At 42.6% G+C, this 25459-nt stretch overlaps 1 protein-coding gene across 1 annotated transcript in view; it reads left to right on the forward strand.

The window, feature by feature from the left end:
- prpf4 (PRP4 pre-mRNA processing factor 4 homolog (yeast)) overlaps positions 1–25459 on the forward strand; it is a 59371-nt gene that overhangs the window by 24095 nt on the left and 9817 nt on the right. The window contains exons 7-12 of the mRNA XM_056290679.1: positions 1327–1421; positions 5375–5433; positions 13018–13141; positions 16226–16315; positions 18899–19021; positions 23523–23630. Of these exons, the coding sequence (XP_056146654.1) occupies positions 1327–1421; positions 5375–5433; positions 13018–13141; positions 16226–16315; positions 18899–19021; positions 23523–23630 (599 nt within the window). The remainder of the gene's footprint in view (positions 1–1326; positions 1422–5374; positions 5434–13017; positions 13142–16225; positions 16316–18898; positions 19022–23522; positions 23631–25459) is intronic.

The following is a 25459-nucleotide window of genomic DNA, read 5'->3' on the forward strand; positions in this document are numbered from 1 at the left end:
GCGGGAGACGTCTACTCTTCCATAAAGTCCAAGGAATATTTCCTGGTCCTCAGTCTAACGAGTGTAAATGACTGTTTTGCTCAGGCGCTTTACTCATTCCAAAGCTCTTTTAGCTCTCATGCTGAGTTCATCTGAGCTCTAAGCTAGCCAACAACATTAACACATGTTAGCTTCACACAGTAACATTAGCTGCTACTGCAGTGATATATGTGCTTTAATCATTAGTGCGCTAATTGCGATTAGCATTTGCCTTTTACACACAACATCATGATAAAGCGATACAAACAATACATACACAGAGGTGTCTGGGTAGCGTAGCGGTCTATTCCGTTGCCTACCAACACGGAGATCGTAGGTTCGAATCCCCTTGTTACCTGCGGCTTGGTCGGGCGTCCCTACAGACACAATTGGCTGTGTGTGTGGGTGGGAAGCCTGATGTGGGTATGTGTCCTGGTCGTTGCACTAGCACCTCCTCCGGTCAGTCAGGGCGCTTGTTCGGGGGGAGGGGGAACCTGGGGGGGAATAGCGTGATCCTCCCACATGTTACGCCCCCCTGGTGAAACTCCTCAATGTCAGGTGAAAAGAAGCGGCTGGCGACTCCACATGTATGGGAGGAGACATGTGGTGGTCTACAGCCCTCCCCGGATCAGCAGAGGGGGTGGAGCAGAGACCGGGACGGCTCGGAAGAATGGGGTAATTGGCTGGATACAATTGGGGAGAAAAAAAACGTACAGAGAGGTTTTTACCTTCTGCAGGTTGCTATGTGTCCATTACTGGTTGGTAAAACTGTCTATCCACCAAAGTAAAGAACTTAAATAATCTGCAGTAGCGTTACAACTTTCACACGGCTCATCAGTTTGTCATCTGAGTAGCCCATGGCCTTACTCATCGGGGTCACCCTTACACCCCGCCCCTCTACTTATCTGATTGGCTGACAAGTTGGTAACAACCAGTGTAATTAACAACATGTCAAGATGGACAACCTCATGCCTCCACGACTAGGTTGTCCACGCTACTCTGATATGTACCGCAAACAAACTACTGCAATTTCAATGAAGTTCACCAGCACAATGCCAAAGATTAGTTTATCCACCTATAGCATTTTTAATTCGCTCTGAACTTTATTAAACAATCCACTTGACTGGTGTTAATGGAATACTTTTTAAATACTTAACATTATTTATTCATCTATCTATGTACAGGCTTAAGTGAAATGAATGAAAAAATTAAATATTTTTAAAATGGGCTACACCTGCATCATAAAAGATACAGTTTGCATTTAATGTATTACATTTCTCTTTCTCTCTCTCTCTCTCTCTCTTTCAGAATCTGAATAACTTTTGCAGTCAGATTGGGGATGATCGTCCAATCTCCTACTGCCAGTTCAGCCCTGACTCAAAGATGCTGGCCACTGCTTCCTGGTAGTGTGCGCGTGCGCACACACACACACACACACACACACACACACACACACACACACACACACACACACACACACACTCTCGCTCTCTCTCTCTCACCCCCCCCCCCCACACACACACACACAGTGGACATGCACATTACCAGGCACCACACTACACTGGCACAAAACTGCAGTTAATGTTGGCAACAGCCACCCTTGTATGGGAGCATTGGCCCTTTCCGGTAGAGCACACATAGACGTAGTCTTAGCTAATTACTTGAAGATGCTAGCCGTCACTTCCTGGTAGCATGCACATGCACAGTTAGCCTTAGTTTCAACAGTTCCCGCCCTGTCACCACACATTGGTGGCAGAGCGGGAACTGCTGCTAACGTTGGAAACAGCCACTTCTGTATATTGGCATCGCCATTTTACGTCTTTACCGCACTCAAGCTTATTCTTAGCGTTAGTATAGCTAGCACAGCCCACAACTGCACCAACAGTTAGTAGTGGCACCCCACAAGGTTTGGGTGGTATCAAAGTATTACAGTATACCAGGATATTTAGGGTATGATTTTCAACACTGCTAAAAATACAGACGCTGCTCTTTCTATTAAACAGATACGGAGATGCTTTATTAAGGCGATGTATTGTAGCGCACAGCATGCACCACCAGAGGTCAGTCTACTGGTGGAACAGGCAACTGCGATGAGAAAGATGGCGACTTGCCACTGCCTGTGGTGGGGATAACGTTACAGGACTAGTAAAAAAAAACAAAGCCTCTGCCCCTGTTTGGGAGTATTATGGGTTTAGTCCCGGTGAGAAAGGTGAGCCAGGCAACACGGATGAAAGCTAACAGAAGAATTATTTCGTGGTAGAAAAGAAACAATTGACTGGTCATTTCTGCTTTATAGGGCTCCTAGCTAATCAATTAAATATGACTAGATATGGAGTCAAATTGTATTTTTGCATGCTCAATAATCCAGGTAAGGAAATGACAGAAAGTTGAATCAGTTCATCTGGACACAATGGTTATTCCTGATTCCTGATTATTGGGAGAAATGTTTCATCATCATCTAAGTGACCTCTTCAGTCTCAGCTGACTGCAGGTATCCCCACTCTTGTAAACAGCACAGTGGCATAACGACCAAAAACAACGATTGGTTTCTGATAGTTGTTTTTGCAGACTTGGGGAGAACATGCAGACTCACACAGAAAGGACCTGGGATGGCCCCGGGTATTAACTCAGAACCTTCTTGCTGTGAGGCAACAGTCCTAACTACTGGGCCACCATGCTGCCAAAGAACATCTTAAGAAAGAGCCAACCTGGAGCATGAATGTTGCTGATGACAATGTGCTGGCAAACAAGAACAAGGAAAGGTTGGAGAGAGATCTCAAAGATTGGAGGGGAGCGCTAGAGATCAGAGGACTAAAGACCAATAGAACAAAGACTGAGAACCTTTGTATAAATAAGCACGTAGAAAGTCCAGGGTTGGTTAGGAGGAGAAGATTTCCCTGAAGTTAACGAATTCTAGTACTTAGGATCGACAATACAGATGGAAGGCTGTGGTAAGAAGGAAGTCAAGAAAAGGATACAATCTGGGTGGAGTTCATGGAAAAAGTTAACCGGAGTACTTTGTGACAAAATAATGCCATTGAGGTAAAGGGCAAGGTATACAACTCAGTAGTCAGGCCTGCCATGCTCCACGGTATGGAAGCAGTGACCACAGAGAGGCTAGAATCTACATGACAGGAAGCAGAGATGAACATAATGCGTTGGTGCTTGGGTGTGACTGGAAAAGACCGGAAGAGAGATGGAGAAGTGAGAGCTATGTTCAAGATCAGAGGAATGATGAGAAGTTGAGATAGACAAGCTTGAGATGATTTGGACATGTACACAGAGGAGACATAGACTATATGGGACAGAACGTATTGGACATAGAAATACCTGGCAAAAGAAAAATAGGAAGATCAAGGAAAAGATGGAGGACGCGAGGAGGGTTGGACTGCGGGAGAGGGATGTGTCCGAGAGAAAGCTATGGAGGGCAAAAATCCGCTGTGGCAACCCCTGAGAAACGGAACAAGCCTAAAGAAGAAGAACAAATAGCATCATATACCGTATTCCCCATTGACGTGCAAGGAAGGTATGGAAAGTAGATACCGCCCAAGTCTCCCAAGCCTGCATCATCCCACTGACGTAAGTGGTGAGCGCAATGCAAGGTACAATGGCAAGGATGTAGCAAAGTTCCAACGCACATAACAGCAGCATGCAATAGTACCAAGTGATGTTATTAGTATTTGAGAGGTTCTTTAGATTTATTTTTTGAAGATAACAGTTCTTTTCACAAGACTGAATCAAAGAAGATAGCAGAGGAATAATGTTCAGCCAGCTGGCTGACAGGAGGTGTACACAACTCTAGCACTACAAGTTGTCTACAAACCCCAATTCCAATGAAGTTGGGACGTTGTGTAAAACGTGAATAAAAACAGAATACAATAATTTGCAAATCCTTTTCGACCTATATTCAGTTGAATACACTACAAAGACAAGCTATTTAATGTTCAAACTGATAAACTTTATTGTTTTTTGCAAATATTCACTAATTTTGAATTTGATGCCTGCAACACGTTCCAAAGAAGCTGGGACAGGGGCAAAAAAAGACTGGGAAAGTTGAGGAATGCTCAAAAACCACCTGTTTGGAACATTCCACAGGTGAACAGGTTAACTGGAAACAGGTGAGTGTCATGATTGGGGATAAAAGGAGCATCCCTGAAAGGCTCAGTCATTCACAAGCAAGGATGGGGCGAGGTTCACCACTTTGTGAACAACTGTGTGAGCCAATAGTCCAACAGTTTAAGAACAACGTTTCTCAACATACAATTGCAAGGAATTTAGGGATTTCATCATCTACAGTCCATAATATCATCAAAAGATTCAGAGAATCCGGAGAAATCTCTGCACGTAAGCGGCAAGGCCTAAAACCAACATTGAATGCCTGTGACCTTTGACCCCCCAGGCGGCACTGCGTTAAAAACCGACATCATTGTGTAAAGGATATTACCACGTGGGCTCAGGAACACTTGGGAAAACCATCGTCAGTTAAGGACGTCGTGTCCTCCGGGCTAAAGAGGAAAAGGACCATCCAGATTGTTATCAGCCCAAAGTTCAAAAGCCAGCATCTGTGGTGGTATGGGGGGGGGGTGTTAGTGCCCATGGCATCATGGGTAACTTGCACATCTGTGAAGGCACCATTAATGCTGAAAGGTACATACAGGTTTTGGAGCAACATGTGCTGCCATCCAAGCGACGTCTTTTTCAGGGACGTCCCTGCTTATTTCAGCAAGACAATGCCAAGCCACATTCTGCACGTGTTACACCAGCGGGGCTTCGTAGTAAAAGAGTGCGGGTACTGGACTGGCCTGCCTGCCTGCCTGCAGTCCAGACCTGTCTCCCATTGAAAATGTGTGGTGCATTATGAAGCACAAAATACGACAACGGAGACCCCGGACTGTTGAGCAACTGAAATCGTACATCAGCAAGAATGGGAAAGAATTCCACCTACAAAGCTTCAACAAGTAGTGTCCTCAGTTCCCAAACGCTTATCGAGTGTTGTTAAAAGGAAAGGTGGTGTAACACAGTGGTGGACATGCCCCTGTCCCCAGCTTTTTTGGAACATGTTGCAGGCATCAAATTCAAAATGAGTGAATATTTGCAAAAAAACAATAAAGTTTATCAGTTTGAACATTAAACATCTTGTCTTTGTAGTGTATTCAATTGAATATAGGTGGAAAAGGATTTGCAAATCATTGTATTCTGTTTTTATTTACATTTTACACAACGTCCTAACTTCATTGGAATTGGGGTTTGTATAATGATTATGATGAGCTATAACCATGTCATGCTGATCTGGATCATCAAGGCCAGAATAACTGTGGCTTGATTTCTGTTTGCTTGTTTATTCCTGCTTCTTCAGGAGCGGCCTCTGCAAGCTGTGGTCCATTCCCGACTGCAGCCTCATCCGCACCCTTCGAGGTAAGATTCTCAGACTTTTGAGAATGCACACGCACCTCTCTGTCTCTGTCTCACTGTCTCTCTGTCTCTCTCTCTTTCATCTCTTTCTCTCTGTGTCTCTGTCTCTCCTCCTTTCTCTCTCTCCCTCTTTCTCTCTTTTCTCTCACGCTCTCTTTTCTCTCCTCTCTGTCTCTGTCTCTCTGTCTCCCCCTCTCTTTCTCTCTTCTCTCTCTCTCTTTTCTCTCCTCTCTGTCTCTGTCTCTCTCTCTCGCTCTCTCTCTGTCTCTGTCTCTCTGTCTCCCCCTCTCTTTCTCTCTTTTCTCTCTCTCTTTTCTCTCGCTCTCTCTCTTTCTCTCTGTCTCTCTCTCGGATGTGAAAGACCTACCAGGCAGCAGTAGCAAAGTAACATTCAACATGGCTTTCTTGGCATGTAGTAACACAGTACATATTGCCAAAGCAAGTATTTACACACTGGAAAAATAGACGTTAATTATAAAACATGTTCTAGCAAATAAATATAAAACAGCAAAGAAACATAGTACAGCAAAGAGACATAGTACAGCAAAGAAACATAGTACAGCAAAGAGACATAGTACAGCAAACAAACATAGTACGGCAAAGAAACATAGTTCAGCAGAGACATAGTACAGCAAAGAAACATAGTAAAGCACAGAAACATAGTACAGCAAAGAAACATAGTATGGCAAAGGAAACATAGTAAAGCAAAGAAACATAGTACAGCAAAGAAACATAGTATGGCAAAGGAAACATAGTAAAGCAAAGAAACATAGTATGGCAAAGAAACATAGTACAGCAAAAGAAACATAGTAAAGCAAAGAAACATAGTACAGCAAAGAAACATAGTAAAGCAAAGAAATATTGTACAGCAAAGGAACATAGTACAGTAGAGACATAGTACAGTAAAGAAACATAGTACAGCAAAGAGACATAGTACAGTAAAGAGACATATTATAGTAAGAAACATAGTACAGCAAAGAAATAATAGTACGGCAAAGGAAACATAGTAAAGCAAAGAAACATAGTACAGCAAAGAAACATAGTATGGCAAAGGAAACATAGTAAAGCAAAGAAACATAGTATGGCAAAGAAACATAGTACAGCAAAAGAAACATAGTAAAGCAAAGAAACATAGTACAGCAAAGAAACATAGTAAAGCAAAGAAATATTGTACAGCAAAGGAACATAGTACAGTAGAGACATAGTACAGTAAAGAAACATAGTACAGCAAAGAGACATAGTACAGTAAAGAGACATAGTATAGTAAGAAACATAGTACAGCAAAGAAATAATAGTACGGCAAAGAAACATAGTAGCGCAAAAGAAACACAGAACAGCAAAGAGACATAGTACAGCAAAGAAACATATTATAGCAAAATAAACATAGTATAGCAAGGAGACATAGTAAAGGAAAGAAACATATTCCAGCAAAGAAACATAGTACAGCACAGAGACATAGTACAGCAAAGAAACATATTACAGCAAAGAAACATGGTACAGCAAAGAAACATGGTACAGCAAAGAAACATAGAACAGCAAATAAACATAGTACAGCCAAGAAACATGGTACAGCAAAGAGACATAGTACAGCAAAAGAAACATAGTACAGCAAAGAGACATAGTACAGCAAATAAACATAGTACAGCAAAGAAAAAGTACAGCAAAGAAACATAGTACAGCAAAGACATAGTACAGCAAAGAGACAGTACAGCAAAGAATCATAGTGCAGCAAAGAGACATAGTACAGCAAAGAAACAGTACAGCAAAGAGACATAGTACAGCAAAGAAACATGGTAAAGCAAATAAACATAGTACAGCAAAAGAAACATAGTAAAGCAAAGACACACAGTACAGCAAAGAAACATAGTACAGCAAAGAAATATAGTACAGCAAAGAAACATAGTACAGCACAGACATAGTACAGTAAAGAGACATAGTATAGCAAAGAAACATATTACAGCAAATAAACATGGTACAGCAAAGAAACATATTACAGGAAAGAAACATAGTACAGCAAAGAAACATATTACAGCAAAGAAACATAGTACAGCAAAGAAATAATAGTACGGCAAAGAAACATATTACAGCAAAGAAACATGGTACAGCAAAGAAACATAGTACAGCAAAGAGACATAGTACAGCAAAGAAACATATTACAGCAAAGAAACATAGTACAGCAAAGAAATAATAGTACGGCAAAGAAACATATTACAGCAAAGAAACATGGTACAGCAAAGAAACATAGTACAGCAAAGAAACAGTACAACAAAGAAACATAGAGCAAGAGACATAGTACAGCAAAGACACAGTACAGCAAAGAGACGGTACAGCAAAGAAACATAGTGCAGCAAAGAGACATAGTACAGCAAAGAAACAGTACAGCAAAGAAACATAGAGCAAGAGACATAGTACAGCAAAGAAACATAGTACAGCAAAGAGACATAGTACAGCAAAGAGACAGTACAGCAAAGAGACAGTACAGCAAAGAAGCATAGTACAGCAAAGAGACATAGTACAGCAAAGAGACATAGTACAGCAAAGAAACATAGTACAGCGAAGAAACATAGAACAGCAAAGAGACATAGTACAGCAAAGAGACATGGTACAGCAAAGAGCCATAGTACAGCAAAGAAACAGTACAGCATATACATATTACAGTAAAGAGCCATAGTACAGCAAAGAGACATAGTACAGCAAAAGAAACATGGTACAGCAAAGACATAGTACATCAAAGAGACATAGTACAGCAAAAGAAACATAGTACAGCAAAGAGACATAGTACAGCAAAGAAACAGTACAGCAAAGAGACAGTACAGCAAAGAAACAGTACAGAAAAGAAATATGGTACAACAAAGTGACATAGTACAGCAAAGAAACAGTACAGCAAAGAAATATAGTACAACAAAGTGACATAGTACAGCAAAAGAAACATAGTACAGCAAAGAGACATAGTACAGCAAAGAGACATAGTACAGCAAAGAAACATAGTACAGCAAAGAAACAGTACAACAAAGAAACATAGAGCAAGAGACATAGTACAGCAAAGACACAGTACAGCAAAGAGACGGTACAGCAAAGAAACATAGTGCAGCAAAGAGACATAGTACAGCAAAGAAACAGTACAGCAAAGAAACATAGAGCAAGAGACATAGTACAGCAAAGAAACATAGTACAGCAAAGAGACATAGTACAGCAAAGAGACAGTACAGCAAAGAGACAGTACAGCAAAGAGACAGTACAGCAAAGAAGCATAGTACAGCAAAGAGACATAGTACAGCAAAGAGACATAGTACAGCAAAGAGACATAGTACAGCGAAGAAACATAGAACAGCAAAGAGACATAGTACAGCAAAGAGACATGGTACAGCAAAGAGCCATAGTACAGCAAAGAAACAGTACAGCATATACATATTACAGTAAAGAGCCATAGTACAGCAAAGAGACATAGTACAGCAAAAGAAACATGGTACAGCAAAGACATAGTACATCAAAGAGACATAGTACAGCAAAAGAAACATAGTACAGCAAAGAGACATAGTACAGCAAAGAAACAGTACAGCAAAGAGACAGTACAGCAAAGAAACAGTACAGAAAAGAAATATGGTACAACAAAGTGACATAGTACAGCAAAGAAACAGTACAGCAAAGAAATATAGTACAACAAAGTGACATAGTACAGCAAAAGAAACATAGTACAGCAAAGAGACATAGTACAGCAAAGAGACATAGTACAGCAAAAGAAACATGGTACAGCAAAGACATAGTACATCAAAGAGACATAGTACAGCAAAGAGACATAGTACAGCAAAGAAACAGTACAGCAAAGAGACATAGTACAGCAAAGAAACAGTACAGAAAAGAAATATAGTACAACAAAGTGACATAGTACAGCAAAGAAACAGTACAGCAAAGAAACATAGTACAGCAAAGAAACATAGTACAGCAAAGAAACATAGTACAGCAAAGAAACATAGTACAGCAAAAGAAACATAGTACAGCAAAGAGCCATAGTACAGCAAATAAACATAGTACAGCAAAGAAACACTGCCTGTCCCTCACTTCATTGCAGGCTGTAATAGGTTGTTATTAGTTGGAGTTGTGTAAAATGTGCTTCTCTAACATGTTTATATTTCCACACGTGGTGAGGAAGTGTAGCTCAGCTTCAGGCTCACTGAGGGTGCAGTGACAGCACAGCCTTTGGTCTGCAGGGAGCAGGTCTTCCTGTGTTCCCTCTTTTCAACAGCAAGGCTGTGCTCACTCAGTCTGCACACAGTCAAGTTTCTTTTAGTTGCTGATCAGTCACCATGCTCACACAATCTGCTATTGCGTACTGTCGGTTTAGAGCCAGGTAGAGCTGCGTTTTGCTCTAAGTTGTTTGTGTTTGCCAAAGGTAATGTAGTTTAGTTTTAACTGTTTGGTAATTTGATTGAGTCTGGTGTGGTTTCGTGCGAGGAAAGAGCACTACAGAAGTGATGTTTGCTTTGAGAATGTTGATGGAGAAGTATAGAGAAGGCCAGAAGGAGTTACATTGTGTCTTTGTAGATTTAGACAAAGCATATGATAGGGTGCCGAGAGAGGGGGTGTGGTATTGTATGAGGCCATCTATGTTAAGAGGGAATGGCCATCACCATCCCTGAATTGGAGGGGGGGGGGGCTAGGAGTACATCTGTCACCCTCTTACAATGATTGCAAACATTCCCAAATCCTCTGGGAATAGTACTCATGGCCATTGTAACTCTACTTAATGGTCACGTTTATTTGCATATGAAACTGTTCATTGGTTTTGGTCATTATGCATCTGTCAGCATCTTACAATGCTGTGATTGTTACATTCCCTAATCTTCTATGAATAGTAGACATGGCCACAGGGCTTATGTTCACTTTGTCATGTCAGAGTCACTCAGTACGTTTATATGACACTTAAAAAATCGAATTATTGCGTTAGTCCGACTAAAACCCGACTTTTAAAATGCATGTAAACACGTTAGCGCGACTGAAATCGAAGTTATAATAGTCGCACTAACACACCCAGATAATGCGATTGGAAGTGTATTTACTTCTGCATGTATACACCTTAGTCGGACTGGAGCTGGTCGAGGCAATCTGCGCACGCGCTAACTTTCCGCGCGCCAAGTCTGACCCGGAAGTCGAACAGCGTAAACAGGGGAAGAGGGGGACACAAGAAGAGGAAGCCAGTAACTGCAAACATGGCGAAGACATCGAGAGCTCATTTTTGGACGGATGAAAAGACGGAGTATATGCTTACTCAGTTGAAAGAGCTGAACATTTTAAAATACATGGACGGGAGGAAGACAAGACATGGCGACTTATTCAAAAAAGTAGCCGAGCAGATGGTCGGGCAGGGTTTAAAAGGACGCCAGAGCAGATCTGCGTTAAACAGGCATACTACAACGCCAAAAAAAATAACTCTAAGTCTCACTGCGTAAAGAGTAACACTGCCCTAGTGTCAAACTACACGTAGACAGCTGCTCGATAAAAGAGCAGCGCCGTCCCCAGTAGGGTGAATGCCGTCTGCTTTCAGCAGGTAAGGGCGGCCCCATAAAGAAGGCCAGTTATCAACAAAACAGAATCCCTGCTCATTACAGTAACGAGTCAGCCAGCGGTTCATTGAGGTGAGCCTACTGCACATCTCATCATTACCCCTCATGGGTAAGGGATCAGAGACAATTAATCGATGCTGATGCATCGCTCTGGCCAACTCAAGTGTCCAGACTAGGCTGGCTTTTGTGATCTCTGATTGCCTCATCCTAGCATTATTGGTGCTGACATGAATAACAATGCTGCTGAAAGTAGTGGTGCTGTGTGTGGGTTTGCTGATTCTTCTCTGTGATGCCAGCACCCTAAGATTATCCTCTATGTCGGAGACTCTGGCCCCAAGTAAACAGTGAACCAAGTCTGGCGAAACTAATCTGATATTGGTGGTAATGGAGTCTCCTATCACTAGCGTGCGTTGCTTTACTCCGTCGACAGGAGCGGGAGAGGCGCGCTGGCCGGTGGGACTACCAACAGGCCTAGTGAGGGGCAAAAACCAGCTTGCAGTTGGGAGAGGTGACTGCAGACCAGGCCACATGACCGGTGGCTTGTTCTTGTGAGCCTTCTCACACCAGCAAACTGAGACAAACTCCACCACATCTGCCGACGAGGCTGAGCTAGCAGGTTTGTTGTCAGGCCAAGAGCTAAGGCTATCTGGAGTGCCCGTCATGTTGGATGTAATTCTAGCCGCAAGAAGCTGCTCTAACTCACGGACACATCTCTAGTACAGAAAACCTATCTGTATCCGTGGAACAGTCACCAGACACCATTGTTTTAGCGAGGCTGCTTTGACTGCAAATGCAATAGAGCTAACTGCTAAGCTAGGCTAAGCTCAAAACTAGTAAGAAACTAGGAACAAAAGGCTGCCCACTAACTGAAGAGTCCTTTGAGAAAGAAAACTAGAGAATCTAGCACAGAAAATAGTGAAATCAGTAGAACAAATGAAGAGGTTGAGTCAGAATATAGAGAAGAGAATAAGAAAATAAACAGCAGTTATCGAGCTCATAAAGCCGAATCTCATGAAGGCAGAAGCAGGAAACAGCTGGCAGTGATGAGACTAGGTGTAGATTCCCCTGGGTATAATCTGTGGTACAACATTCTGTCAATAGCATTGTGCTATTCTAACAGCTTCACACAATCTATCACCTCTTTCTTGTAATCATTCTGTGGATCTGGTTTCAGGGGCTCAAAAGTATTCATGTCGCTAAGTAACTTCATAACTTTCTCATGATAGTCAGTCTGGTAATACAACAGGGCATCTGTCTTTGTCCGCTGGAAGGATGATGATGTTATTGTCCTTACTGAGAGTCATAAATGCATTCCTCACATTTCTGCTGATGCTGGGCTGCAGCGGCTTCACATTGCTGAGGCAGGCTGAAACTTTTGTCTGCAGTTGCTCCAGTTCCAGGTATGTGATGTTGTTTTTATGGATCGTTGATTTTGTGGCTGTGATCAGTTCCACTGGTGGGATTTGCCTCGTCGTGACAGCACAATTCATCCTCTTAGCAAGGATAGCTTTCTCCACCTGAGTGAGTTGTCTGTCGGGCAAATTCTTCACCCACTTGTTCACATCATAGGCTTGTGTCTGGTGTCCGTCTCTCTCTCTGCTATTGAGATCGCCATCCGGTGTCTGCTGATATCTCTGGCTTGCAGCAAGTAGGTCAGACTTCATTTGCTGCCTGATTTTCGACTTTCTGTGTTGCGCTAGACAAGCCTTCTCCGTGAACTCAATCACATGTTGGAAAGTGGTCTCATCTAGAATAGTACACATGGCCAATATAACTCTAGTTAATGGTCATGGCAATTTGCATATGAAACTGATCTTTGGTTTCGGTCGTTATGCATCTGTGCCTTTTACAAGGTTGGGGGATACCTGCAGTCAGTTGAGACTGATGAAGTCACATAGATGAGTGATGAAATGTTTCTCCCAATAAGCATCGTGTCCAGATGAACTGATTCCACTTGCTGTGATTTCCTTACCTGGGTTATTGAACATGCATCAAAACCTCTCTGTCTTTATTTCTGTCTCTCCAGGTCACAACACCAATGTGGGTGCGGTCATTTTCCATCCGGGCACTGGCGTCTCTGTTGATCAGTCAGACATCTGCCTGGCATCCTGTGCTGCAGACGGCTCCGTAAAACTCTGGAACATGGAGAGGTAGGAGGCAAGGAGACAAGTAAGATGTACAGGAAATGAGGGGAAGGATGCTAGGAAACAAGTAGGATAGGAGACAAGGAGACTATTTAGATGTTTAGGAGGCAAGCAGGCTAGGAATTGAGATAGGAAGATAAATAGGAGGTTAGATGACAATGAGATGATTAAAATATTTAGGAGTCAAGGAAATGAATTAGGGAGGATGCAAGGAGACTTGTAGTATAGGAGACAAGGAGACTAGTTAGATGTTTAGGAGCCTAGCAGGCTAGGAAATGAGTTAGGATGATTATGAGGATGGGAGCCTAATAAGATGTTTAGAAGAATAGCAAGCTAGGAAATGAGCTGGCATAAAAAGGAGACAAGGAGACTAGTAAAATGTATAGGAGACTAAGAAATGAATGAGTAAGGATGCTAGGAGACAAGGAGGGTAAGAGGCTAGGAGAAAAGCAGGCCTCGGAAGGAAGTTAGAGGCAAGTTAAAGTGATTTGTATTGCCAAAAATCAAAACGTAGTCCCAAAGGGCTTTAAAATTAATGCGATATACAGCACTCATAACACCATCAAAACAAGGACCGTCCCTAAACCGAGGGGGCCTAAGAGTTCATCTGTCACCATCTTACAAGGCTGTGATTGCAACCATTTCCCAATCCTCTGTGAATAGTACACATGGCCATTGTCACTCTAGTTAATGGTCACGGTAATTTGCATATGAAACTGGTTGTTGGTTTGGGTCATTATACCACTGTATTGTTTATAAGGATGGGGACACCTGCAGTCACTGTATTGTTTATATGGGTGGGGACACCTGCAGTCACTGTATTGTTTATAAGGGTGGGGACACCTGCAGTCATTGTATTGTTTATAAGGGTGGGGACACCTGCAGTCACAGTATTGTTTATAAGGGTGGGACACCTGCAGTCACAGTATTGTTTATAAGGGTGGGGACACCTGCAGTCATTGTATTGTTTATAAGGATGGGGACACCTGCAGTCATTGTATTGTTTATAAGGGTGGGACACCTGCAGTCACAGTATTGTTTATAAGGGTGGGGACACCTGCAGTCACAGTATTGTTTGTAAGGGTGGGACACCTGCAGTCACAGTATTGTTTATAAGGGTGGGACACCTGCAGTCACTGTATTGTTTATAAGGGTGGGATACCTGCAGTCACAGTATTGTTTATAAGGGTGGGACACCTGCAGTCACTGTATTGTTTATAAGGGTGGGGATACCTGCAGTCACTGTATTGTTTATAAGGGTGGGGATACCTGCAGTCACAGTATTGTTTATAAGGGTGGGACACCTGCAGTCACAGTATTGTTTATAAGGGTGGGACACCTGCAGTCACTGTATTGTTTATAAGGGTGGGATACCTGCAGTCACAGTATTGTTTGTAGGGGTGGGACACCTGCAGTCACAGTATTGTTTATAAGGGTGGGACACCTGCAGTCACTGTATTGTTTATAAGGGTGGGGATACCTGCAGTCACTGTATTGTTTATAAGGGTGGGACACCTGCAGTCACTGTATTGTTTATAAGGGTGGGGATACCTGCAGTCACTGTATTGTTTATAAGGGTGGGGACACCTGCAGTCACTGTGTTGTTTATAAGGGTGGGGACACCTGCAGTCACTATTGTTTAGCAGGGCAGGGTACCTGCAGTCAGCTGAGACTGAAGAGGTCACTTAGATGATAATGAACCGTGTCTATTAATAAATGTTGTGTCCAGGTGAACCGATTCAGCCTTTCTGTGATTGCTTATCTTACCTGGATTATTGAGCATGCATAAAGACACTACTGTGGAACGACACACTGTCTTCTATCAGATCAGTAAGACTTAAGCCAAGACAGAGCCAATCCTGAAACCCAGAGGTAATTCTCAAGGCGGTCCAAAAGTACATCATGATCAGTTGTATCAGGAGCTGCGCTAAGAATAGGTAGCAGTGGCACTGGGGTGGAATCAGAATCTACAGCTGGCACAAAGGAACCCCTGAAGTTTAGTTTCTTTACAAGAGGTTTGACCACAGCGGTTTTAAAAATAATAGCAGCAATGTCAAAGGTAAGAGATGAACTGATAATATTTCATATCGGGCGTCCCAGGAACACCCAGAGTTTTATAAAAAAACTTTCGGGGGGTGTGTGTCAGGAAGGCAAATTGTAGGTTTGGGTGCCAACATCAGCTTGGACAATGTTTAAAGTGAGGTAGTGTCAAATTATGAAGTGAAGTGATAGTCTGACAGTAATTACAAAAACTTACTATCACAGGGTCTGTAGGTAAATTACTTATTTTGTTTCTAATGTCCTCAGTCTTCTAAAAACATTCTAAAAATGTCTTGGCATTAAATGGGGAGGAGTTAGTAGAAGGTTGCTTTTGAGTAAGTTTAGCTACAGTGTCAAAAAGAACTCATGTGTTGTGTTTTTAATTAGGTGAGAAAAATATGCTGCTTTAGCTGCAGACAATGCACACTTATAACTTAAGAGAAGGGAAGAAGGCTAGGAGGCAAGACGACCAGTAAGGTGGTTTGAAGACAAGGAGGTGGGTTGATGAGTTAGGAAGGCGACGAGGGGACAGGAAAGTAAGGTGACCAGTTAGAGGATTTGGGAACTAGAAGGCTTGGGAATGAATTAGGAAGGAAGCTAAGAGACAAGAAGGCAAGGAGACCAGTTAGAGGGTTTGGAGACAAGGAGGTGAGGTGATGAGTTAAGAAAGATGCTGCAAGGTGAGGACAGAGGGTGGCTATGAGACAAGGGGACCAATTTAGCACATAAGATAGGTGGCAAGGAAATGAGCTAGGAAATAACCTAGAAAACCTGGAAGAAGATTAGGAAATGAGTTAGGAAGGAAGATAGGACACAAGGAGTGTAGGAAATAAGCTGAAGGCTTGTTAGGAAATTAGTTAGGAAAGAAGCTCAGAGGCTAGGACACAAGGAGAGTAGAAAATGAGCTAGGAAGAAAGATAGGAGACTAGGAAATGAACTAGGAAGGTAGCCAGGAGACTAGGAAGAAAGCTAAGACTAGAAAAAGCCTCCTTGTGTGGATATGCGGATGCACGCATGTACACACTTCATTTCCTCTCTCTGTCTCCGTAGTGATGAGCCGGTTGCCGACATTGAGGGTCACTCAGTGCGCGTGGCACGTGTCGCATGGCACCCATCTGGAAGATTCCTTGGCACTGCCTGGTAAACCTCATTAACATGATCTATGAATATTCATCATTGTCCTCAAAATAATCCATTTATAGATTAATGTATTCAATTATTGATGATTGTTCATCTTTATTGATACCTCTCTCCCGGTTTTCCCAGCAATCCTGGGCTATTAGCGTTACCGGTTACGTGTAGCGTGACCTCTCTCCCGGTCTTCCCAGCAACCCTGGACTATTAACATTACCAGATACATCTAGTGTAACTTCTCTCTCGGTCTTCCCAGCAACCCTGGACTATTAACATTACCAGTTACTTGTAGCGTGACCTCTCTCCCAGTCTTCCCAGCAATCCTGGGCTGTTAACATCACCAGTCAGGTGTAGCATGACCTCTCTCCCGGTCCTCCCAGCAATCCTGGACTATTAACATTACCAGTTACATGTAGCGTGACCTCTCTCCCGGTCTTCCCAGCAATCCTGGACTATTAATATTACTAGTTAGGTGTAGCGTGACCTCTCTCCCGGTTACGTGTAGCGTGGGCTGTAGAGTTTGCAGATGGGCTTACTGCAGAACTATCAGACTAGTTCTCATAATTACTACAATAAACTGATGAAAATGTACCAATAATCATATTCAGTATTTGGGGGCACCACAAAGCAGTTATGCTTCGGGCACCCAAATTGCCAGCAGCAGCGCTGCATGCTACACATAACTGATAATGTTAACAGTCTAGAATTCCAATGAAGACAGTTTATTCTGGAAAATGTTAACCACTACGTGGCATTCTGGCGCTGAATGTTATTTTTTCAGTTATGTTGATGACAAAGCAGTACTGACTGTAGAGTACCTGTCTGAACAAGACCAGTGTTAACCATGCGACCCTATTCCATTTATAACATTGACCACTGTGACAAGCCTGCTTGAAAATGTTACTAGATGTTGCAATATATAATATTAATAACAATGATAATAAGAATGATACATTTATTTATATAGGACTTTTATAAAACAATGTTACAAAGTGCTTTACAAAAACCAGACGAGGCAATAAGACCAAATAAGTAAGAATAAAATTAAAAACAGGAAGATAATATTAGTACATTTTCTGGATATTAGCATATGTACAGATATTTATGAATAATATACTAAAGCTACGCTAACTCCTAGCTCTAGTACACCCTGGATATTAAGCATATAAACTAATACATTTACAAATATATAATTCTATATTTCGTGAATATAGGCATTTCAAAAGTTTCAGTTTAAGAGTGTTATTCTCATACTTACTGGCATGTCAGGTCAGCCAGGCATAGACAACCATATACGATGGAGTGTCATCAGCATATAGGCTTCCCATCCAACCCAACACTACACCAGCTGCTGGCTTCCCATCCAGCCCAACTCTACACCAGCTGTAGGCTTCCTATCCAGCCCAACTCTACACCAGCTGTAGGCTTCCTATCCAGCCCAACACTACACCAGCTGTAGGCTTCCCATCCAGCCCAACTCTACACCAGCTGTAGGCTTCCCATCCAGCCCAACACTACACCAGCTGTAGGCTTCCCATCTAGCCCAACACTACACCAGCTGCAGGCTTCCCATCCAGCCCAACTCTACACCAGCTGTAGGCTTCCCATCCAGTCCAACACTACACCAGCTGTAGGCTTCCCATCCAACCCAACACTACACCAACTGTAGGCTTCCCATCCAACCCAACACTACACCAGCTGTAGGCTTCCCATCCAGCACAACACTACACCATCTGTAGGCTTCCCATCCAACCCAGCACTACACCAGCTGTAGACTTCCCATCCAACCCAACACTACACCAGCTGTAGGCTTCCCATCCAACCCAGCACTACACCAGCTGTAGACTTCCCATCTAACCCAACACTACACCAGCTGTAGGCTTCCCATCCAGCCCAACACTACACCAGCTGATGTCACTGATTGTATCAGTCAGTGAAATCTCCTGGTGTAGTGACATGACTGCCTATGCCTTTTAAGTATTAATATATCTCCTGGATGTTGACATATAAACAAATATTTCTGACTTATAATATTTCAAAGCTGTGCTAACTCCTAGCTTCAGTACAACCAAAATATTTGCATTGAACCAAATATATTTGAGAACTTAAATACTTTGTGGAACTTACTGTAAACAGATATTTCTGAATAACATCATATCAAAGTTAATTTATCTTCAGTGCACCCTGGATCTTAGTATATAAACTCATTACTCTTATATTTCATGTATACAAGTCCTTACAGACACATCTATTAAAATTATTCTCATATATCTTGGATATTAGCATATCATTAAATGCAAGTGATATATCAAACCCACGCTGATGCTTAGAAATATCAGCATCATATGTTAGAATAAAATATATTTGTGAATATTCTTATATTTCATAGGTACTATCACATAAGCAGATGTATTTGTGAATATTTATCTAATATTTCCTGGATATTAGCATATAAACAAATATTGGTGAGTTATAACATACGAAAGCTATGCTAACTCCTAGCTCTGTAAAACCCACATTCTCATATTTTCTGTGTGTTAGCTGAAAAACAGACTTTTGTGAATATTCACCTCCGCTTTCTCTCCCCAGCTATGATCACTCATGGCGTCTGTGGGATCTGGAGGTGCAGGAGGAGATCCTGCACCAGGAGGGCCACAGCAAAGGAATCCACGACCTCCACTTCCACCCTGACGGCTCCCTGGCTGCTACCGGGTACCAGCAAATACTTTTATGACCTTTTACTAGTACTCAGTAGTATCAGCAAATGCTTTTACTACCTTTTACATGTACACCGTTGTACCACCAAATACTTTGATAACCTTTAACTAGTACTGTAGTTCTCTGTAGTAACAGCAAATAATTTTGCCCCTTTTTACTAAAAAGTCTTACTCCATAGCACCAGTAAATCCTTTAAAAACCTTTTTCCTGGCACGTCCGGGTAGCGTAACGGTCTATTCCGTTGCCTAACAACACGGGGATCGTCGGTTTGAATCCCCGTGTTACCTCCGGCTTGGTCGGGTGTCCCGACAGACACGGTTGGCCGTGTCTGCAGGTGGAAAGCCCGATGTGGGTGTGTGTCCTGGTCGCTGCACTAGCGCCTCCTCTGGTTAGTCGGGGCGCCTGTTCGGGGGGGGGGGTAGTGTGATCCTCCCACGTGCTACTTCCCCCTGGTGCAACTCCTCACTGTCAGGTTAAAAGAAGCGGCTGGCGACGCCACATGTATTGGAGGAGGCATGTGGTAGTACGCAGCCCTCCCCGGATCAGCAGAGGCGGTGGAGCAGGGACCAGAATGGAGTCGGTTACAATTGGCCAAGTACAATTGGGGGGGAAAGGGGGGCAAAAATCCACATAAAAAAATTCCCTGGTGATCTACTTCTCTATATTACCAACAAGTAATTTTACGATCTTATTTTGGTAAGCTAGTAATCGGTAGTACCAGCAAATACATTTACTACTTTTTACTAGTACCCTGGAACTCTGTAGCACTGCCAGATTTGTAACCTTTTACTCGTAGTCTAGTAGCCTGTTCGAGATGTCACGGCTGTGTCCAGGCACCTGCAAAAGTATTCAACAGTCATCACTACTTCCTGGATGATAAAAGATGCTCACACTTCTGTTCCTGAACAATATTATTGTTGTGAACCCATAAACTCTAGCAGCATGTTCCCTGCAAACTGCACTCCCTGCCAGCAATTCTCCACACCCCACCGAACCACCGCCTGCACTCACGATCTGTGTTCTGGACATGCGCCAGCTCTTCCAGAGACGGAAGACCAGGAAGGCACCGGGCTTGGATGGCGTGTCACCCTCCTGCCTTAAAGTCTGCTGACCAGATGGCCCCCATTTTCATACTGATCTTCAACAGATCACTGGAACTGTGTGAAGTCCCCTCCTGCTTCAAGAGCTCCACTATCATCCTGATCCCCAAGAAACCCATATCAAGTCAAGTCAAGGATTAAATGACTACCTGCCCATTGCTCTATTGTCTGTGGTCATGAAATCCTTCGAGAGACTGGTGTTGGCCCTCCTGAAGGAAATCACAGGCTGCCTACTCGACCCGCTGCAGTTTGCCTATCGAGCAAACAGGTCAGTGGATGGTGCAGTCAACATGGGATTGTACTACATCGTCCAACACCTCCACTCCTCAGGGCACACGCAAGGGTCCTGTTTGTGGACTTCAGCTCAGTGTTCAACACCATTGTCCCAGATATCCTCCACTCCAAACTCACCCGCCTCACTGTACAAGCCCCCATCTGCCAGTGGTTGAAAAACTTCCTGACAGACAGGAGGCGGCTGGTGAGGCTGGGGAAAATCACATCCAGCACCCGGACAATAGGCCTGTCAGATAGCATTTGAAATTCGAATGTACATTCGAATTATGGTAATAATATTCGAATTTGAATATGAAAATATGAAATTCGATTTTTTGTAATATATTTTTTAAATATATTTTTCCCCCTTATTAATATTATTATTATTAATGCACACATGTTTAAATGGAAATAAATGATGGTTTCGTGAAACGTATTTTATGAAAATAAGCATAGCCTACATCCGTAGTAAAACCGGAAATTAAAAAGCTCTTGTCAGTTCCCACGCCGAGCGGGCGGGCTCATAGAACACAGGAAATGGCGGAATCCGAGAAGAACGTTGGCTGTGACCCAAGCGCTAGCACTAGCACTAGCACATCTCCTGCGAGAGTCATTCATACTCCACAACATCTGAGAAGTTACGTATGGAAATTCTTTGGGTTTTGGGCTGTTAAAGGGAAAATCGAAGAGAGAATATATCCACACCTCGGGAAGATGGCTCAGAGATACCTCGCCGTGCCAGGGACATCCGTGCGCTCTGAGCGTGTCTTTTCTGATGCGGGAAACATAGTCACCAAAAAAAAGAGCGCTCTCGAGTCTGAACACGTGGACGCTTTGGTTTTTCTCGCAAACCACTATTAGCACAACTTCTTATACTACTACAGTGAGTAGGACTCTTGATTTTATTTTTTTAAGCCCCGTGGGTCATGGATAATTTACTATGCCTATGTTACTTACGGTAAATTCGTTAACACCATCTGGCCTTTTCCTAGTCAGATTTATTTTACTTGTATGTTACTTAGAGTAGGCCCTAGTTAACATCATCTGGCCTTTTCCTAGTCAGATTTATTTTATGTTTAGGGGTGCTCAACAACAGTTTTTGGACTAATATGTGCGGACAATGTGCTGGAGTTGTATGTTGTCATAAATATGCTGTTAATAAAAACACGGGCTACAATAGACTTACTCTCTCTGTATTGATTTTTGGGGGTGATATGCAAATTCAAGGTATTCGAATGCCATTCGAACCTCAGTGTGTAATATTCGTTATTCGTTCGAGGCCTATTTTTGGCATTCGTTCACAGCTCTACCGGACAATCAGCACTGGCACCCTCAGGGATGTTTGCTCTCCCCTCTACTCTTCTCCCTCTACACAGATGACTGCACCTCAGGTGACCCGTCTGTTAAACTCCTGAAGTTTGAGGATGACACCATCACCATCCCTTATCCAGGATGGTGAGGAGTCTGCATATAGACAGGAGGTTGATCAGCTGGCCCTCTGGTGCGGTCATAACAACCTGGAGCTGAACACGCTCAAAACATTGGAGATGACAGTGGATTTCAGGAAGAGACCCCCAACACTGCCCCCCCAACCATACTCAAAGCACGTTGTCTACAGTAAAACCTACAGATTTCTGGGTTCCACAGTCCCCCAGGACCTAAGGTGGACATCCAACATAGACACGACCATCAAAAAGGCCCAGCAGAGGATGTACTTTCTCCACCAGCTCAACAAATTCAACCTGCCTCAGGAACTGCTGATCCAGTTCTACACTGCCATAATCCAGTGTGTCCTCTGCACATCCATCACTGTCTGGTTTGGTTCAGCCACCACATGTTGTATATTTGGTACTGTACATGTTGTCTATACTGTACTGTACATTGTATATACTGGACTGTACATGTTTTATATACTGTACATGTTGTGTATACTGTACTGTACATGTTGTATATTCGGTACTGTACATGTTGTCTATACTGTACTGTACATTGTATATACTGTACTGTACATGTTATACATACTGTACTGTACATTGTATATACTGTACTGTATATTTTGTCTATACTGTACTCTACATGTTGTATATACTGTACTGTACATTGTATATACTGTACTGTACATTGTATATACTGCACTGTACATGTTGTCTGTACTGTACTGTACATGTTGTACATACTGTACTGTACATTGTATATATTGTACTGTACACGTATATATTGTACTGTACATTGTATATACTGTACTGTACATGTATATACTGTACTGCACATGCTGTATATACTTTACTGTACATTGTAGGTATACTGGTACACTCTGTCATGTACATGTACCGCAGGCATGTATGTCAGTAAGCTGCTAACATGTGTTTCAGCATCTCTGATATATTCTCTGCACCACTGCGCCTTATCACCTCTTATTTCACCTGTGTAAGTCAGTCCTCCTTGTGTATGTATGTGCAGATTGTTGTGTTGCATTGTTGTTATTCTATGTTCAGTACACTGAGAGAGCCACGACACCAGAGTCACATTCCATGCAGTGCAAACCTACATGGCCAATAAACATGGTTCTGATTCTGACTTGTCTTTGGTACCAATACATACTTTTAGTGTTGTGTTGTATTAACACAAGCTCTGTAGGACTTTGTAGTACTACTACATACCCTTTTGTGCTAGTACCATATAGTAGTGATACTACAGTACTGTGTACTTTGTACTAGTACATGCTGTCTAAGGCTGTTTACAGACTGTAATTAAATCGTTTGAAATTGTTTCTCTCTCTCTCCCTTCCTCTCTCTCCCTTCCTCTCTCTCGCTCTCTCCTCTCTCTCCCTCCCTCCCTGTCTCTCTCCTTCCCTACCTCTCTCCTTCTCTCTCTCCCTCCCTACCTCTCTCTCTTTCTCTCGCTCTCGCTCTCTTTCTCTTTCTCACCTTCTCTCTCCCTCCCTCTCTCTCTCTCCCTCTCTCGCCTTCTCTCCTTCTCCCTCCCTCCCTCTCTCTCTCTCTCTCTCTCTCTCTCTCTCTCTCTCTCTCTCTCTCTCTCTCTCTCTCTCTCTTTCTTTCTGTCTCTCCCTACCTCTCTCCCTCCCTCTCCTTCTCTCTCTCCTCTCTCTCTGTCTGTCTCAGGGGTTTGGATGCATTTGGTCGGGTGTGGGACTTGCGGACAGGGCGGTGCGTCATGTTTCTGGACGGTCATCTTAAAGAGATCTACAGCGTCCAGTTCTCCCCTAATGGGTACGTGACAAGTTCCATGAGCTCAGTGAACTAACCCTTTAATTAATCAATAAATCAGTTATTCAGTCAGTCATGCTGTTATCACAAGTTGGATCAGTTATTTTGTTAGTGAATTGGTTCAGGTATTTAACAAGCTCCAGCCCACATCACACAGTCAACCATTCATTGGGCTTAGTACTTCTTGAATTATCCAATTAACTGTTAATCAGTCTACTAATCAGTTATCCAAATAGATATTAACTGATTCCATAAATTCTCAGATCAAATTTTCAGTCTATTTAGTTTGATTAGGGTGCTCAATGAGTTTTACAATGACCTCATCATTGGGCTTAGTAGTTTACCTGTTAATCCAGTAATCAATCAACTAATCAATTATTTTAATTAGTTGGTCCATAAATTATTTGACCAATTATTTGGTTTGGATTAGACAACGACCCCATTGTTGGTTTGTGTTAATGGTTATTTCACCTGTTATGCCACTGATCAGGGATTTAATCAAGTTATTGTTATGTCAACATGTATCTAAACAGTTATTCAGCAAATAATTTGATTCTGCACCACCTCACTGCCATGTAATGGATCCACTAGCTTTCAACCTCATCAGTCAATCAGCTAATCAAGTAAGAAATTGTTAGAGTCAGTACTCAACAAGCTCACTGCCGCTTAATTGGATTCAGCAATTGGTCTGTCAATTTATTAATCAACTAATTTATTAATCAACTAATCAACTGCTCAGAAAATTGTACGATCAATTGTTTGATGATTCTGTCAAGTAATTAATGCCATAGTACTGATTTGAATTGCTAACTATTTTTAAATGGGTTGACCAATTAGCCTTGGTTAACTTCATTGTTTGGCGTCGGTTGTCCATCTATCCATCCATCTGTCCATCTGTCCGTTATCCAGACTGCTTACCCTGCTGGCGGGGGGGCGGGGTGCTGGAGCCGATCCCAGCAAATTGAAATTAAAGCCGCGTCATTATGTTTATGGAGCAGCATCACTGGATGATGGCTGAACAATGATATGTTAACATGAAACGCACACAGCGGGCTGGTTGTGTGTAAGGTAGTGTAACCCTGTCTGCATAGCCATTGTAATTAGACACAACTATGCAAGTTGGGAAGGTAAAACCACTGCTTTTCATAGAAGAAGACAAGTCAGCAGGCTGCCTCCAGGCTACAACTGTAGGTTTCATCTTATACGTAATGTTTTTAAAACATGTACTTACTGACACAGCATGGAGGTCATTTCATCAATCTGCCATGGGAGTCACGATTACCACTGTTCCAAAATGTGCAAACACATGACTGGAAGTTAGCGTGGTGGTTTGCAGCTTGTCATGTCACGTTGACATTTGTATAAACCTGCGTGTGCATGGAACTTGCTTACACAAAGGTTTCAGGGTTTTATGTACACGAGGTCCCTGCAAGTTAAACGATTTACTGCTAACCTGCTGGTTTGGTAACAAGCACTGTGGCTAGCTAGACTATTTGCTGACAACTGACCGAACCTTACCGACCTTTAAAACATGACTAACCATATCAAGCTAACAAATCCATTGCTAACCTGCTGGTTTTGTAACAGATGTGTTGTTAAACTGGACCCACACAGCTTATGCGTTACCTTGCTAACAACACTGCTAACTCTTAACGTTCTAATTAATGTATTCACAACTAGCTGCTGCTGTTACGAGTACAACAATGCAGCTAACTTAGATAGCAAGCAAACAACTTGTTTGCTAACCATGCGGCTAACATTAGCATACTTTCTGCTAACAAAATTGAATGCGTAGCCAGGAAGCTAACTGAAGTACAGCAACTACAAAACAC

Source organism: Lampris incognitus, chromosome 12 (genome assembly GCF_029633865.1).
Source record: "Lampris incognitus isolate fLamInc1 chromosome 12, fLamInc1.hap2, whole genome shotgun sequence".
Lineage (NCBI taxonomy): Eukaryota > Metazoa > Chordata > Actinopteri > Lampriformes > Lampridae > Lampris > Lampris incognitus.